Genomic DNA, 16,739 nt, shown 5'->3' with positions numbered 1-16,739 from the left:
AGCTCTTTTCAGATCCATGAAACTTCCTCTGTTTTATTGTTTAAAAGGAAAAGCGTTCCGCTGAGGGATAATATATTATTTTTTTAATGAATTCTCTTGGGCAAAACTACGTCTAGCAGGAATCGGTCTATTATAGAAAATATTCAAGTTAGATTATCATAGCCTTGGTGTGGCGTGGTTGGCGTGCACACTTTTTAAACTTAGTCAAAACTCAACAATAGTTCTTTATACCCCATAATTTTTGCTTTTAAAGTTATTGAGTTATGTTGCTTAATCAATCAACACACGACCGTTGGCGTTCGTTCATGTTAACTAATATGTCAGCGGAATTTTCTTTGTTCTTTCGCAGACTGTCCACGGAATGGTAACCCTATCTGGACTCCTGGTGTTCGCGATGGTGATCATTTCTGTTCATGGAGTTGATGGTAAAACATTTACAGTAGAAATTTGTCAACGTACAGATCAATATAAATAAAAAATACTTGTAGATAAGGTAATGTTTAGAATTTATTTTAATATTTATTTTTCTTTAATAAAAGCATAAGCACAGCGAAAGAAACAGAAAGCGTTGCATCCTGTTTTAAAGGATTGAATTATATATTTGTGACATTTAATCTGTTCACATCAAGACGTCGTTCTGTAAATATTCTGAAGTTTGCGTCTTAATCATGTGTACATTAACATTTTTGACCTCGTTCATTGGTTTTTGGTTGAAAATCGTGGGCAACACATTCATTGGCTAATGATCTATGTTTCTAGTCGTTGACTACTTAATGTTAATTTATATCTTCGCGCCCGCCTACCCGTTAAAATCGCGACTGAGTTTATATTTCATTTACACCGACCCTGCTAAGGCGGTTCCTTAAACATTTATCAATGGCGATATTGAGATATGGATGTGTGATGTCTTGTCGCGTTGTGTCTCTTGTTTCGTGTTTTATTTAGGAATTAATTAAAAATAAAATAAAAAGATGTTCTATATGTTATCGGTGGTTGGAGAGATAATATCAGTGAAATAGAACTGCTACTTCGCTGTTTCAAACAGTTTCACATTCATCCCGACAGCGCGTATATGCCTAGAACACAATATCAACGACGTTATGTTTTTTTTAAGAAAATGGTATTAAAGTATTACTTACAATTTGCAATTTTATTAAAAAAATACTGAAAATGGTTTCTTTGAGTGTATGATAGCTGCTTTTTTACCTCGTGAACACCAAAAGTCAATATTTCAATCCAGTAAACACCATTCGTGAAATATAACTATAAGCGCTTACTCGGTGAAACACATAACGATATTACACTTAAATAAACAAATATTGTCTATATATCATGACCTAGATATAAAGATACACAGTACATTCAAAACAAATGTAAATTAAATTTCATTAACTTATTGACTACAATAATTTGCTGGACGTTATATGCATTCGAAACCTAGAAACTAAAACCTCATGATGTTAAAAAGAGTTTTAAGTTATTTGTGTATTAAATTGGCTCTCACTCGAGCTGAAGAACATTTTCATCTTGAACAATGATTATCACGACTGGTTAGGCAAATCAAATGTTACTTCAGCGTCCTTTATTGTCATCGCTGTTTGTTGAACGTACTTTGTTGTAACTTCCAAGTGATGGCATGTTGTAAAAATGTTTTTTTATCAGAAATAAAATGTTATATTCTGTTTTTGCATGTTATCAGTCGGGTATGATGGCACATGTGTCGTCAATACTGATGACTGTACCGTACCAGGGACCGCTTGTATCGCGGAATCTGGAGGGGGCCAAACTAAGTGCCTTTGTGACGGTAACTGGGAAAAAGTAGCAGATCAAAATAAATGCCAGTGTAAATCGGATTTCATTCTGAATGAAGCAGAAAATGGATGTCTAAGCAGTAAGTTGTTGTAAGACGTTTTGTTGTGAAATATTTTAATGGCGCTAATTTAATAGAAACAACACGTTTTACTCTTCTTAAGTTATAATTTTGGAAGCAAAAAAGAAACATAACTATTTATCTACTTGTTTGTTGGGTAGTATTGTTTTAAATACATAGAAAACGAACGGTTTTAGTGAAGATGCAAGCATAGCCTGAGGGTTATGAAATTACCTTTGTATTGTTAGATTTTCATTGGCAGACTCTTTCAAGAAACAAAGCTGACGATATTAATTTTTTCTCTGTCTGATCACGATTTCCAATCGATGCGTCGGGGGGGGGGGGGGGTCATATCTACCCCCTCCATGAATCATCTCAACAGAAATGTTATACAAATACAAGTCTATTTAAAACAAATATCGCTTATTTTGTGTGTTTTTTTTAAATCACCCTACTCGTAGTCGCATGTAATGGAATGAAGTCACGCAATCATTCGGGCCGACGTGTTATTCTTGAAAACAGATTAATAATTATAAAGAAAAAACAATTTCAGAACTTGGAGGAACATGTTTGACCGACGACGACTGTGGAGAAGGAGTTTGCGATGTCACAAGAACAACAAAAGTTTGCGCTGTCGGTAAAAATATTTATCAGCAGATCGACAGAGGAACTCGTTTTCTTTAAATACTGATAATTCGGTACTTAATTTTTAAATTTAGTGAAAATAATTCTTGGGTTTTTACTGTTGTCTTTGAACGAGCCAATATATTTGAGAAAATCCACGGAAACCAGTTATATAAGACTGCTGACAAAAAAAATGATCGCAGATTTTTATATTTAAGTTCAAAAAATGATGTTTTATGCATTTTTCTTAAACCGTTAGTAGGCCATACAACATTAATTTTCGAACGAAAATATGAAAATCTACGATCTGACTTTTTGTAAGCAATCTTAAATCATTGGTTTGCAGAAATTTATACAAAACTTTGCTCTTTCCAGGGCATTTTTTTTGTAAAATGGTATATCTGTGAGAGTGCAGCTTTAAAACTATATGATTTGCATTACAAGTCTATTAAAAAATAAAATATACTGTTATCCACAGGTGACACAGACTCGTGTGCGTCAACAAATGCAGACAAGTGTGTATTGAATGCCGAATGTACGGCCGACACCTGTACATGTAAATCGGGTTATACGGCAACAGAAAAGCTCTGCATTGGAGGTAAGCCTGGTTCAATATGACCATACTATCGGCTTGTTATATTTATTTCCAGTTTTGTTGGTTTTCATATTTGTGAGATTGCTCCAGGTTAAATGTTTATTCCTACAGCGTTAGGATCGGCATGCGAAACATGCATTGGATGTGAGGAAAATTGTATGTGTGACACAAATGCCAACCCTGCGACGTGTTCTTTAGGTACCATGTTTACGCATAGCTTATGTATTTAATTCATGCAACCAATTTCCGTACTCATTAAAAAAATCACTGATAGCCAAAGTTCAGGAAAATCACAAAAATATTTGAAATGTAATCCTCACATAATAATTAACAATTTTCTAACACTGTTGAAACTTTTATAGAAACGAATTTTACTCTCTCTCTCTCTCCATGACCTTAAATGCCGAATCAAAAAATTCCAGAACATAGTACAACTATCCTCAAGAACTTCTCCAAAATTCATGAAGAATCGTTTTTATTCAAACACTTCAATACATGAAAATAATAAAAGTAAGAACGTTCTAGGCAATTCCTGAATGCATTGCTAAAGTAACATAGGTGAAAAACAGTGTTTACTTTAATGAATCTAGGTCACCTTACAATTTAACGTTTAATTGTGTTTGTGAAAGGGTTAGTAGTTTAGGTGCCCGTCTCTCATGCAATAGGTTGTGGGTTGAATTCCACACTTTCTCATGGCCTCTTTAATTACACCAGTATTTTTAAGGCAGGAAAAGGATTCAAGAATAATACACATCAGCATTCAACTGCCTTCACAACGAGCTAAAATATTTTTTAATAAACTTAAGTAGTTGTGTCGCTCGAAAAAGCGACATATGGGTTTTACTTTTGGCGTAAGTGGCGGCGTCGGCGGCATTGGTGGCGTCAGATAAATATTCTGCAGACAATAATTTAAATAGTAATCATCCATTAATGGTGAGGCCTGATGACAATGTTTGTGGGCAAGATAAATCTGTTAAGTTCATTTGTAAAGAAAGTAGGTTTATTTCTTTTGCAGTAAACTTAAGTGTGTATTAGCCAATATTATGGAAACGATATGACAGTGTTCGTTGACATAATATACAGGTCAAAAACGAAGATAAGTTGAATCGCCTCTTAAAACACCAAACGTAACAACTTAACATGAACATATTGGTTGTTTATTGCTTGTGCAGACTGTTACTTACATATTCATAATCCAAGTTTAAAGGCATTGGTGACATGTCTTTGTCCAAAATGTCCATGTAACTCTACCATAGTTATGCCGATAATTTTTTACAATCTTAAACCCAGTTTTGTCCTATTATATTAAAATTGGTATTATATTTGGTATGAAAATGCACTGCGCATTCGATATGCGACACAAGGTCTCGAGTGTGTTTTACATACATATAACCAATGATTTTCGAATTATTTACTTTTTTATTCATTAATTGTCCAGTGCATTTATGAGTAAAGAAGTAAAATAGCATCTCGCCACCGACGCTCTTACAAATATGTATATAACCTTTTAAATACAAAACAATGATTATCAAATGGGTTTGCAAAAGAAATAATCAAAACATTAAAACAATAATAAAAATACCATATCTGATATTCAAATGCCTTATCGAATGAAACCAATAAAATAAAGATTTTGTTTCAATCGATTTTGAAGAAATTGAGTTTGCAATTATTTTGCAAAAAAATGAGACTGCATTTTTAAATGGATTTTGGATTTTGATTTTGTGCATCAGTATCTGCAGTCCAAAAATACAGAGTCCATACATGTCTTTGAATAAATAAATTTTAATTACATTCTGTCTCTATTTCATTGAACGCTCATATAAATACAATATCAAAATGCTATTATGTCATATAATAATGCTATATTAAATCCTCTGTTAGTGCACAACGAGGTATAGAAGTGTCTTATATACTACTGATATAGATTGGGCATACTGTGGCTTTTTCTTTTCACATTGGCTCAGCGAAACTGAGTAACTTGTTAGACAAAGTATTTTAATTATTTCAGACCTAGGCGTAGCATGTGCTAGCAACGCCGAATGTGGAAGTGGAGTTTGTGATTCCACCAGAACAACGAGCATTTGCGCTATCGGTAATGTATAATAAACGTATCCCTAAATATGTTCCTTGTTGGTTTCCTTTAGTGATGTGTTATCCGTATTTATAACGTAACGGCATGTATATCTTTGTTAACTCGCCCGTTTAAAAAACATGAGGTACTGCCATAGCTTTAGTGTTTCAAGAGTTGAATGTGGAACTTTAGAACAACGAGTATTTGCGCTATCAGTAAGATAATAAACGTAAAATTAAACATGTTTCTTGTAGATTTACTTTTGAGATGTTTAATCCAGTTATATTTATTTTATATTGGCATATGGATGAGCTTTAAATTATAATCAACAGGTGTCACAGACGAATGTACTGAGTCCAACGCAGATAAGTGTGTATTGAATGCCGAATGTACGAGCAGCAGCGACACCTGTTCTTGTGAATCGGGTTATACGGCAGTAGGCAAACTCTGCACTGGAGGTAAAGTTGTTTCACTTTGTGCATTGAATCGGATAGGTTCATTTTTCTGTATTTTGTCGGTTTGTCCAGAGAGTAGTTATATTTGTATACTTCAGGTAACCGCATTAACATAACTTTTTACCTTTCAAATGCGAGTATTGAGAATGAGGTATTGAGAATGAAGAGTATTGTTTGCGATGTTATGGTAGACAAATATTGCGCCATGTTACTCCATTGATTGTCCATTTTTTAAATTGTTATCCCTTCAGCGCCAGGATATGCATGTGAAGCATCTAGCGGCTGTGCTGGAAATGACATTTGCGACACAAATGCCAACTCTGTGACGTGTGCTTTAGGTATTGTTTACAAACACAAAGACTTTGTCTGTAGTTGTAATATTCATCAATTTCTCACGACGTGGATTGATTTATTAAACGCAATGCACATTTACTTTCTTTCATTCATATTCCAATATTATTATAGCTAACGGGGATGCCTGTGATGCCGATGATTCTAAGTGTATGACACACTCAGAGTGTACCGAGGAAACTTGCACGTGTTCCAACGGAGACGCTGATGAAACCACAGAGCTGTGTCCAGCACCTAACAGCGGTAAACATAAATACATGATTATGCACATATATAGAAGAGTATATTTTTATAGTGTCATTAAACGTGATGTTGTTGCTACAATTGTATTATTACTGTTGTTGATAGGGATGGTTCTTTTTGTCCCTCATTAGGTTTCTCTTCTGACCTCTTGTTCGTCTTTAATTCATGCATATTATAATAGTCTTATACTGTGTCTGTTTCTATTTTCATACGGCAGGTTTACGTGAAACGTCTGCGATGCTTGTAGTGGCGGCGTGCCTCTGGTTGAGTATGTTTTAATCGCTACGACTGTACTGGAAACTGATCGAGTGCATAAATAACTGTCTGTGATTCTAACCATATTGTGCTTAAAAACATTTTCCCCATATTTTTGTCAAATGCTATGTTTAAAGTACTAAGGTATCGAACCAAAGGAAAATAGGGAATTGTGTTTGTTTTTATATTCAAATAACGGAACAACATAATTATGAAATACAAAATTTAATCTACAGTGTACAATTATAAGGGTAATTTAATTAACATGCCCTTAAAAAGCAAACAAAAAATAACGTTTCATAAGAGATCAATATGCCCTGTTTTAGGAAACAAATAACTACATTTAGACAATTTGTGTAAAGATCGGCTTGGTCGATTTCTTGTCACCCATAACGGTCATCAAACGTTCGAGTTTTGCAAAACCTCATGAAACTAGCAGACACTTCACATTGAGGATTAAATCTGCAAAGAAGTACGCAAACATTTTTGTGTCAAAATATCACCAAATTATTCTCAAATTAAAAACACGTAAAATGCTTTCCTTTACTGTTATGTGTGGCTATATAACGATGTGTATTTAAACAAAGAATGCAATTTTAGAAGAAATAATATTTTCTTTAAAAGTAGGATAGGAAGAATCACTTACATTGGAATGACGTGTATCGAGAAAATTGCCGACTGAAATGGTTTACAAGTTATAAGAATCTTTTTAAATTTTAAATCATTTTTGTATGTATTTACGTGTTAACACTTCGTTTAATTGTTTATATTTCCAGCGCATGATATCCACCATAAATTGAATAACTAACATATAAAGGTAATGACATATTTTATGGGGCCCCTTCTTTCAAACAGTGCACTGGTATCCATACCATGTGGATTCAACATCCCAGGGCACCGTTTATAATTGCAAACGTTGTACCCAATATGCCATTTTGTTTAATGTTATTTGACGGATGGCTTTGAGCGAATAACTGGCGTTGCTGTTGTTTCTCAAACAGCCATAACGAGCACCCATTATTATTCTATTTTTAGTGATAATCGTAAACGCTTAGACACATTTTATAAGTCTATGTACTGTTTGCAAAATTGAATGTCATCTGTAACTTGTTTAATAGAGAAATTAAGTAAATATTTACTTTTAAAAGACATTGCAATAAAAAAATATGTGTGCTTGGCTAGAAGTCGATACAAAGGTCACTTATAAATTAATAAAAGTATCTTTAACGCTGTTAAAAGACATAGTAATAGAATGAATGTTGAAAAACAAATTTATATTTCTGTCGTACCGATTTAAGGTGTTGATGACTGCGCTGTTGCTAATATACCTAGCTTGGTCTTATCCAACGTTCCAGTGTGGCCATGGATATTTCAGTGGTGTGTAGCTACAAAGTGGAGAAGGAATCAACCACAGAACTGAAAATCTGTTGATATCTAAAAAATAATAGGTTGAATTAAATTAATTATCAAATCCTAATGCACATTACTACTCTATCAATTAATGGGACATACTGATTTTAAAAACTCAGCCAATCGTTTCTCTATAGCTATATACTGTGATAAGGTTTCATGATACTAGGAGCTGTTCCTCACTGAAATGTCTTTCAGATTAAAATCAAATTACATAGGATTCTTTTTATCGAAATGGCTTTATTCTACTAAATATGTATACTAAATTTATATAAATATATTTCATTACAAACCATACATACTATGGATAACAATGTCTAAAACAAATGCTAGTTATCGTTGATAGTTTAATGCTATTAAATGTATTAATGACCACCGAAAGCTGGAAAAGAACAGTATATAACATGATTGCTGTGAATATTATTTATTTAGAATTGTTTTTTGAATAAACAGTTATCATTGAAATATTTGTTGAACCTTGTCTTTATCATTTTAAAAAATATAATGATTATCCGAAAATGTGTTTTCGTATAAGTAATTTCATTGTTGTTATTTACAAAAAGGGTCGACCTCCATATTATAAAGGAATGATCATTTGTCAAATGCAATTCGGTATCATATGCATATATATTTAAGTAATTGTAGAAGAATATCAATTGTATAAGCAATATGAATGGCCTTAACTGTATTCTTATATTGATATGAGTATGGCTTTCGACTTGTATAATAGCAAAACTATCATGAGACAAAGGTTTCATGCAGTTTGGATCTCTCTTGGCCAGGAGTCAACAAATTAAGAGCCGAACAAGAAACAAACATCAATACAGCACATCGATATGTCACGTAAAAGGAGAGGATAAGAATAAATGCAAAACATCATACTAAATAAATGAGAAGAAAAAAGTACTCAACAACATGCTGGCTCAGAAAGTTCAACCTTGATGACATGAATAATTTTGTATGCTTTTTGTAATAATTAAATAGTTCCACATAAGTGCGAGTTGTGTTGGAGGTCTCCGCAGTTGGCGCTTAGCTCGTAGGTCGTAGATCGACCATCTAAAATTTTAAAAAATGGCTGATTGGGGTCTTCGATCGTAACCTAGACCATCTTTAATCTAAGATTTAGTTGATCTGAATCGTAGATCGTAGCTCGATGACCTTTATCCCATTAATAGTTTACCAGGACCGTAGATCGTAACTCGATCACCTTTAATCCATTGAAAACCAATTTACCTGAGGCGTAGATTTTAGTTCAACCAGGTCAAACATTTCTTAATGGATTAAAGATGGTCAGTCGATTTTTAATGTAAGTTTTAAGGTATTTGCGATTTTTCGAGCTACAACCTACGGCCAATATCAACTAATATCAATTACGATCTACTATCCAGGTCAATCAATGCATAATATTAAAGGCGGTCGAGTTACGATCACAACCCAGGTTAACCTATTAATAGTTGAAGATCGTTGGTATTAAATCTTCGAGCTAGGCACGAACTTCACACAAGTAACTGTGTGTAGAAAAGTAGAAAAAAAAAACAGAACAAAATTTATTAGTTATTGCTTGCCCATGCATTGTTTGTATTTTTAAATGCCCAAAGAATTAGAAAATATTAGAACATGAATAATTTTCGCGACGTTTGATTGAGAAATATTGATCTAGTTTCATATTCCTTATTCGACTTATTTTTTTTTCCCAATCCTTTTGTATTTTGCTTGAATGTGTTTTAAAAGAATAAGAACTATATTTAAAAGTTAAATATTGTATGTGACGACATCAATTGTTCTTCTTTTACTCTTTATAGGTAATTGGATTGTTTTACGTTTCTTCTTACTGTCCAACATTTTCGGACCGGATAGGTTTTTGTTAAATAACGGACAGTTAAAAAAAAACGTTACAAAATTGTATAATCTTGGTAGTAAAAATGACCAATGATTGACGTTACAAACATGTTTTAGATATCGGGATACGAAATGCATGCGTTTCAGGGTTATGACTCAGTTAGTTTTGATGATACATGCTGACCTTCATTAAATGAAATCGATATAACACAAGTGCAGCCGTTTTGTAGAAGTAAGCATTTAGTTGACTGTGCGTAATTTCGGTTATAGTTACAATAGACAACGAAATACAAACTGAGCAAAAACGAAAAAAACAACATACTTACACCTGACAAGCTCTCGTATTTTAATGTTTACTACACATGTGGTCCACACTTCTTTTAAAAGAAATGCTTAAATATTATGTGTTCAGTGAAACATAATGAATCATTCTTAAATATGAAAATGCTTAACAGAAGAAACGCATAGTTTAATATCAAATGACAGGAACAAATATATCAAATAACGTCTTTCAATTTTGGTATTTTAAATGATACACATACAGTTGTATGAAAAAATGTGTAATCCAGAATAATGCCCTTAATGAATAAGGCATTAAATTAGCATTTGCTAACATAATTACCTTTTACTGCCTACATTTCTGCAATCCTGTGTCCTATATCATTGAAATAGTTCACTGCTGTGATTACTAAATAGCTACATGTTATGATTTTAACACCTTAAAACTTGTGCACTTTTAAGAGTTCAGCAAGCGCATTGAACACATTTATCAAGGATATCAAATGCCATAAAATGCTGTACATTTTTTCAAACAAATGGTATAAAACAACAACTAATATATGGTCCGGTCGGAGGTTTTCATCAGATAAGGTAGGGTTGCTGTAAACACAGAAACTGTGAAGCATCATAAGCCATTTGAGATTATACAAAAAACTGAAAAAGTCAACAAATATAAACTCGATGCGATGTCTCAAATCGACAAATCGTGTCAATTGGTTCTTTACCGTTGAAATGTCCTTAACATTATCAACTGGATGCAAGATAAAGGTAATGAGACCGTAGAAATAATGAAGTCCTTTATCTTACATTTTTTTAAGTAAATAATATGAACTTCTAACATTTAAAAAGTGTTGTATATAAGTGACCATTTGGCGAGCTGTATAATTTTTTCTCTAACGATTTTCTTAAGTTAGTATTACATGGAAACAAATGTAAGATTCTTTTTATCACATGACCCATATTTTTCCACCCAAAAAAGATTTCATTAATGTCTCGGTTAAAATCTCAACGCTACATTTGTAAGGCGAAATGACGTAAAATCAAATTTATATTACACCATTGTTATATAACAAAATCCATAAATGTTGTATAACACTCGAAACAAGCGAAGTTATGTGATATAGAGATTGACATATTAATGCCGTGGATTGGGAAATGTATGTTGCAAGGCATACGAATTTAATTAGTTTCGCAGCCTAGACAGGTAAACTTTTCCATATCCATGGCACTAACCTGTTATTCTATTTATCTTGTAACATATTTGCTTTTTATCTTAAACATTATTTCAACCAAACATCTATTGAAAAAGAAATTTTCTTTGCAAAAAAAGTTAATAATACTTAAGATGTCAATGTCAATACTTTGGCTTGACAACCATAAAGTAAGACAAATATTGATGTAAGTGTTTTACATGTAGTGCATGTTCAACATTATTATTATTGACATGCTTTAGCAGAATTTAGTCAGTTACACGTGGTTTTTAAAATGTTCTTGTCACAGTTTTCGACTTTCCGGCAAACCCAAGGCCAGCCTCGTGAATAAAGCAATTGACACTGTGAAACTAAATGACATATTGCGGACATCAGTAGCCACGTTAATTAGTATAGACTACGTATACACAATCATCCCTTAAGTGTCGATTCATAACACGTCGTTTCATGCTTTTAATCATCATTTTCTTTAAACCTTTTCTCCACGGAGGGAGACAAAATGTTTATTACTGCGCCATCAAAATGACGTATTTAGCCTAGGCAATTTATGTAAACGTGAATCAGATACCTTTAGAAGGTATTGTAGTTAATGTGTTTTAAGTTTAGAAATACTGTTAGTAATTATACAACAAAATATTTCCAAAACCAACAAATGTATGCTATATTTAGTTTTGATTTAGATAAAAGACACATTTAAAAGCATAATGTATAGCCGTCAAAAGCCAACCTTTGATTATATCAATGAGAACATGACGCCCCAAGACAATGTTCTGGTATTTTGTAAGCGTCTTTCTCTGCGGGTGTTTTTGCTGTTGACTTTTTCTTATCATGTATGTGTAATTAGACGCAGCCTGTAGGCCGCGTCTATAGGGATACATGTTTGCAAATGTCAATGGGGAAGTGTATACGAATAAATTTTAGTTATGAAAAAAAAGAAGATTTGTTAATGATATCAACTCTTATTTAACTGTACTTAAAATTTGTCGTCAATAACCGTTTTGATGCGTATAAAACGAATAAGCCTAATGTGTAAAACAGGAAATTAAAAAAAAAGTTATTCTCTGTGTTTTTTTATTGACTGGTTGCCGGTTATGCGATTGCGTTATTTTAGAAATTTACTCTAGAGATTTATATACACGCTGTGGTAATAGATAAGCATGTGAGAATTTACGGGCATATTGTGAATAATAGTTTAAATTATGCATTTGATAACAAATATAAGTGACTTAACATGACATTAATTGACTGTTTTAAACTTAAGTGATATAACATGGAAGTACAAAGCTTAATTCACACGATTTTACCAACGAATATAAGTCACAATATCGAAATTAACACAATTTAATTAAACTGATATAAAATGAAAGTTCAAAGCGTAATTCACACGATTTAAAACAAACATTAATGAATAAAAGTAGGCCGAAAAGGATCAGGCCGAAATGATATCTCGGCAGAATCGACCCGACCGAGTAACTACGATCTAGAAAGTTGATTGAACCGTCATAGTTCGGCTATGTCCGTGTTTATTCGGAATGTTAACAATTGTATATATTGTCACATGACTTTATTGAGCCAATTGGGTATCGATGATATATATTAATATTCAATAAAACCCATTCAGCAGCGTCTTTGATGCCTAACATCAACATTCGTCTTGTGATGTTATTGTATTACTTCTTATTCTCTCTAAATAAACACACTATGTATGTACTCTATTCTTATACGGTTCTAGTTTGGATCTTGATTGGTTGTCTCCCAGAGAAGGCTGTTATTATCACCTTATTACATACGTAACAAAAATATTTGTATTGCATATACACTCGATTCTATAAACCTGTGTATAATACTAACGCACTTTTAACAAGTGGACATGCCTTGTGTTCCTCGTGACTTGTTTATTCATTGGAACCTTTTAAAAAGTAACATTTTTTAACATTGCTGCGACAAAAAAAGGCAGCCTTTAAAAATAAAAGAATAATGAGCAACATATATTTAAACGATTTTTTTTAATTTACAAAACAATATTTCTTTTAACAAAAAAACATTCACAGCAACCTTGTCACTCGTAAAACTTGTCCAGCGCTAAGTAGCTTTTTGTATATAAATGACTTTAAATCTAGGGAATGTGTTGTATTACGAAAATATTATTGAAATTGTGTATGGTTCTACTAATATTGCAATACAATTAAAACAAATATTTAGCAGGATGAAGCCATTTCGATAAATATCCATTGTTATTTGATTTTTAATATGAAAGACATTTCAGAGTGGTACAGCTCTTAGTATTATAAAACCTGGTCACAGTCTATAGCTATAAAGGAACGGTTAATTTTAACATGCATTTTAATTGTTTGACTTTTTGAAAAATCAGTATCTACATTATGTGGTAGATTCCTTCTTTACTTTTTTAGAATATAATATCATATTGTCACAATAAATTACGGTAGCAATATAGAGCAAAAATACCTGGTGCAATATCTGAAACCTGTAAATAATAATGTATTTCGACAACTTGATATATTTTACTCAATGAGCATTTCCTCCTCAAATAGTATCAATATAATTGGGCTTCTACATGCATCAATGTTTCAACATTTCAAAATTGAAGAAATGGTTCATTAAAAGCAAAACATAATTATGGTATTAAAATCTTATTTGATAATAGTTTGTCAGCGAAATGTGATATTTACTAGAATTACTACGCATACAGTTATTGTTCTAGTTGAGGTTTTTTTACTTTATATTAGTTGATATGTGTACGGTAATGGAGCTGGGTACTGTTTCAGTTCATGAATTTCCAGATTTTAAACGAATCACCGACAAAGCCAGTGGAGAATATGAAATATTCGTTTCGGCAACCACAAGGCTTTGCATGTATGAGTATGAAATACTTGTTACAGCAACAGCAATGCCTTGCGTTCATAATACCGGATTTAAAAAAAATAGTCTAGCTGGTTATCAAATTCGTCCAAGATAATACGTTCATAATTCCCATAAAATGTTACATCCGTATTTGATAAAAGTTTGATATAAAAAGCGGACATATTCAATTCTAAAAATATGATATGACTGTGTTTCTCTAAAATAAGTTCATAGCTCAAGATCGACTTGCTCAGGATGAGGTATCATGACAATAAACATTGTAATCAAATCTGGTAAATATTAGAAAAGAAATGCTTCAATTGCAGATATAAGTTCAATTTTGACAATCGGAGGCCATAATGAAGCAACCTGACTGTTTATCAAATTTGTCAAAATTATTCACATAATATATAAAAACATTTTGTTCACTTAAAGAAAAGATTAACGGATTACAAAGGTCACGTTTAGTAGAAACTTTGTGAATGCGGTCCGCCATGGATACACTAGCATGTACTTAAATCGTATTGGAGCTGAAGTAGTTGAAATTTATAATAATGCTTGAATTCGTGGACATTTTCTGAAAATATATATTGCTCAAAACATTGCTAAACATCATCTGTAATTATTATTTTAAGTAGTTTTGCGTAAAGAAAAATAAATTGTTTGTACTTAACTACAATTAGTAATACTATCATTGTTTCTTTGTCAAAAACTGTAGTCTTAGTTGACTTTCGTAAATTTTTGACGAAAAGAAAAAAACATACAATTATCTAATACGTTATAGCAAAGTCAATTCAAAGCAATAACTCATTAAGACATAAAGGTTACTAAATATAAAGGTAAATCATCAAGCTGTACAAAACTTTTATTTTTGTGCTCGAGTTGTAGCCCTTTGCACCGACCAATTAAATATTCCCTGTTATAATTCCTGTTAATGACTGATATTTCTTTACTATTTAACAAACTAGTTTTTTATCTGTATTTAAACTTCATATTTTTTTAATTAAATACGTTTAGTTTATATAGTCATATCAGGATCCTCAGCAAATTTCGAGTAATACTATGCCTTATCAATAAGTTCGAGAGATTTTATCTATTGAAAAATTGTAACTTAGAGAAAACTTAATCATGTTTGGTTAAACGTATAACAAAAGCGTATGTGCATAATGTTGGGGATTCTTATAGGGTATTAATTTCGTGTATCAAATCGCGTTCTTTCATCTGACAAAAGCAAACGAACATATGTCTCTTTAATTTATCTAATATATGCAACATTAATTATATTCTACACATATACAGTGTATACGTAGAAATTGGAAGGGTAAAGACAAGAACAACTTAATATTAATGCATTTACAGAAAAGAAATATCAGCAGTCAAAGTCCATCTGTGTTATGTTTGTTCATCGACCTTGACATGGCATTTACCTTCCTGTGGCCATTGCTACACATTTGGGGTAAATTGTGAAAGGACTAATATCCTTGTGAATTGATATCCAAATGTTTTAAATGAAAATTGTCATTTTTAGACTATCTTAGCCATAATTGCTATCTTGGACTTCGTCTTAGAAAGTATGATCCCATTTGATTGCCAGGATTTCGCCTAGGCTGGTAAGAAAATACCATACGATCGAAAAAATAATAATCAATAATCGTCGTCTGGGAATCTTATAACAATGACCGAAATGTTTGAATTCACTATAAATATGAATGAAACTTTGATTGTACGAAAATAAGATAAGTAAAATAAATCCATATCTGCGTTTACTGTTCTATTTTTAACCTACCTCCACTTGAAGGCCTAGTTTAAGGATTTTCCTCAAGCAAATTAACAAATGTAGTTGATAATTGACTGTTTGGGTAGAACATTACCACAGATTTGTAGAAATTGAAGTGCTGGATTTGTTTTAAAAACCGATCGCGACTTATAAACGAGTATTGTATACAAAAAAACACCAGATTTCATGGGCAAAAATGGCGGGAAAATACGGTAGTCGAAGGTAAGGAAATGATTTCAGATATTAAACAATGCTGTTCTTCTCTGACTTTTTGTAAATTATGAAACGCTTAGATATAACATAATTGATCTGATTCAACAGAAAATTGCATGATATGGAAACTGTGAAAAAAAAAAATCCCGACCGACCGACCCTATTTGTTTTTCGCCATGTAACCGGAAACACAGGAATTTTTTTTTGCCTAATATATAATACAATGAACTTGGACAAGTGCAGTAGCCAAAGGTTTAACGTAGACTCTACTTGAGCACCCGTTTTGACTGGAAGTTGAATAATATAACAGTGGAAATGTTCTATATTTTTGAAATGAAATATGATGTTGAATTTCTTTGTATCTTTTAAGCAAATAAATGAATCAAATTGGCTGATATTGATATATAATTATGGTGATTTCTTTTATTTTTATGTGAACTTGTCAATTTTTGAACACAATGAAAACATATTTAAAGTAAAATGAGACCAACAATAGAGGACGAGATGCTGAGTTATCGACTGTTTAAGTCAGTTTGTGTGTGCCTTTTTGCAATTTTGTTCTTAAACAAACTGGACAGTAGTTAGATATGTCTTAATCGGTCTTTTGCTGATAAAAAATAATACCTACGTTTTTAACGAATCAATGCGGCCAGAATACTAATTTCAAGTATAATGTGCGCG

General features: G+C 32.3%; 1 protein-coding gene across 1 annotated transcript in view; it reads left to right on the top strand.

The window, feature by feature from the left end:
• The first annotated feature begins 361 nt into the window (after positions 1-361).
• Positions 362-16,739, top strand: part of LOC128230826 (cell death abnormality protein 1-like) — a 42,587-nt gene continuing 26,209 nt past the window's right edge. The window contains exons 1-7 of the mRNA XM_052943269.1: positions 362-425; positions 1,700-1,891; positions 2,973-3,092; positions 5,101-5,184; positions 5,496-5,621; positions 5,870-5,956; positions 6,084-6,212. Coding sequence (XP_052799229.1) covers positions 362-425; positions 1,700-1,891; positions 2,973-3,092; positions 5,101-5,184; positions 5,496-5,621; positions 5,870-5,956; positions 6,084-6,212 — 802 coding nt within the window. The remainder of the gene's footprint in view (positions 426-1,699; positions 1,892-2,972; positions 3,093-5,100; positions 5,185-5,495; positions 5,622-5,869; positions 5,957-6,083; positions 6,213-16,739) is intronic.

The sequence above is a fragment of the Mya arenaria genome, chromosome 4, assembly GCF_026914265.1.
Source record: "Mya arenaria isolate MELC-2E11 chromosome 4, ASM2691426v1".
In the NCBI taxonomy this organism is placed as follows: domain Eukaryota; kingdom Metazoa; phylum Mollusca; class Bivalvia; order Myida; family Myidae; genus Mya; species Mya arenaria.
This window is presented reverse-complemented; position numbering and strand designations above follow the sequence as displayed.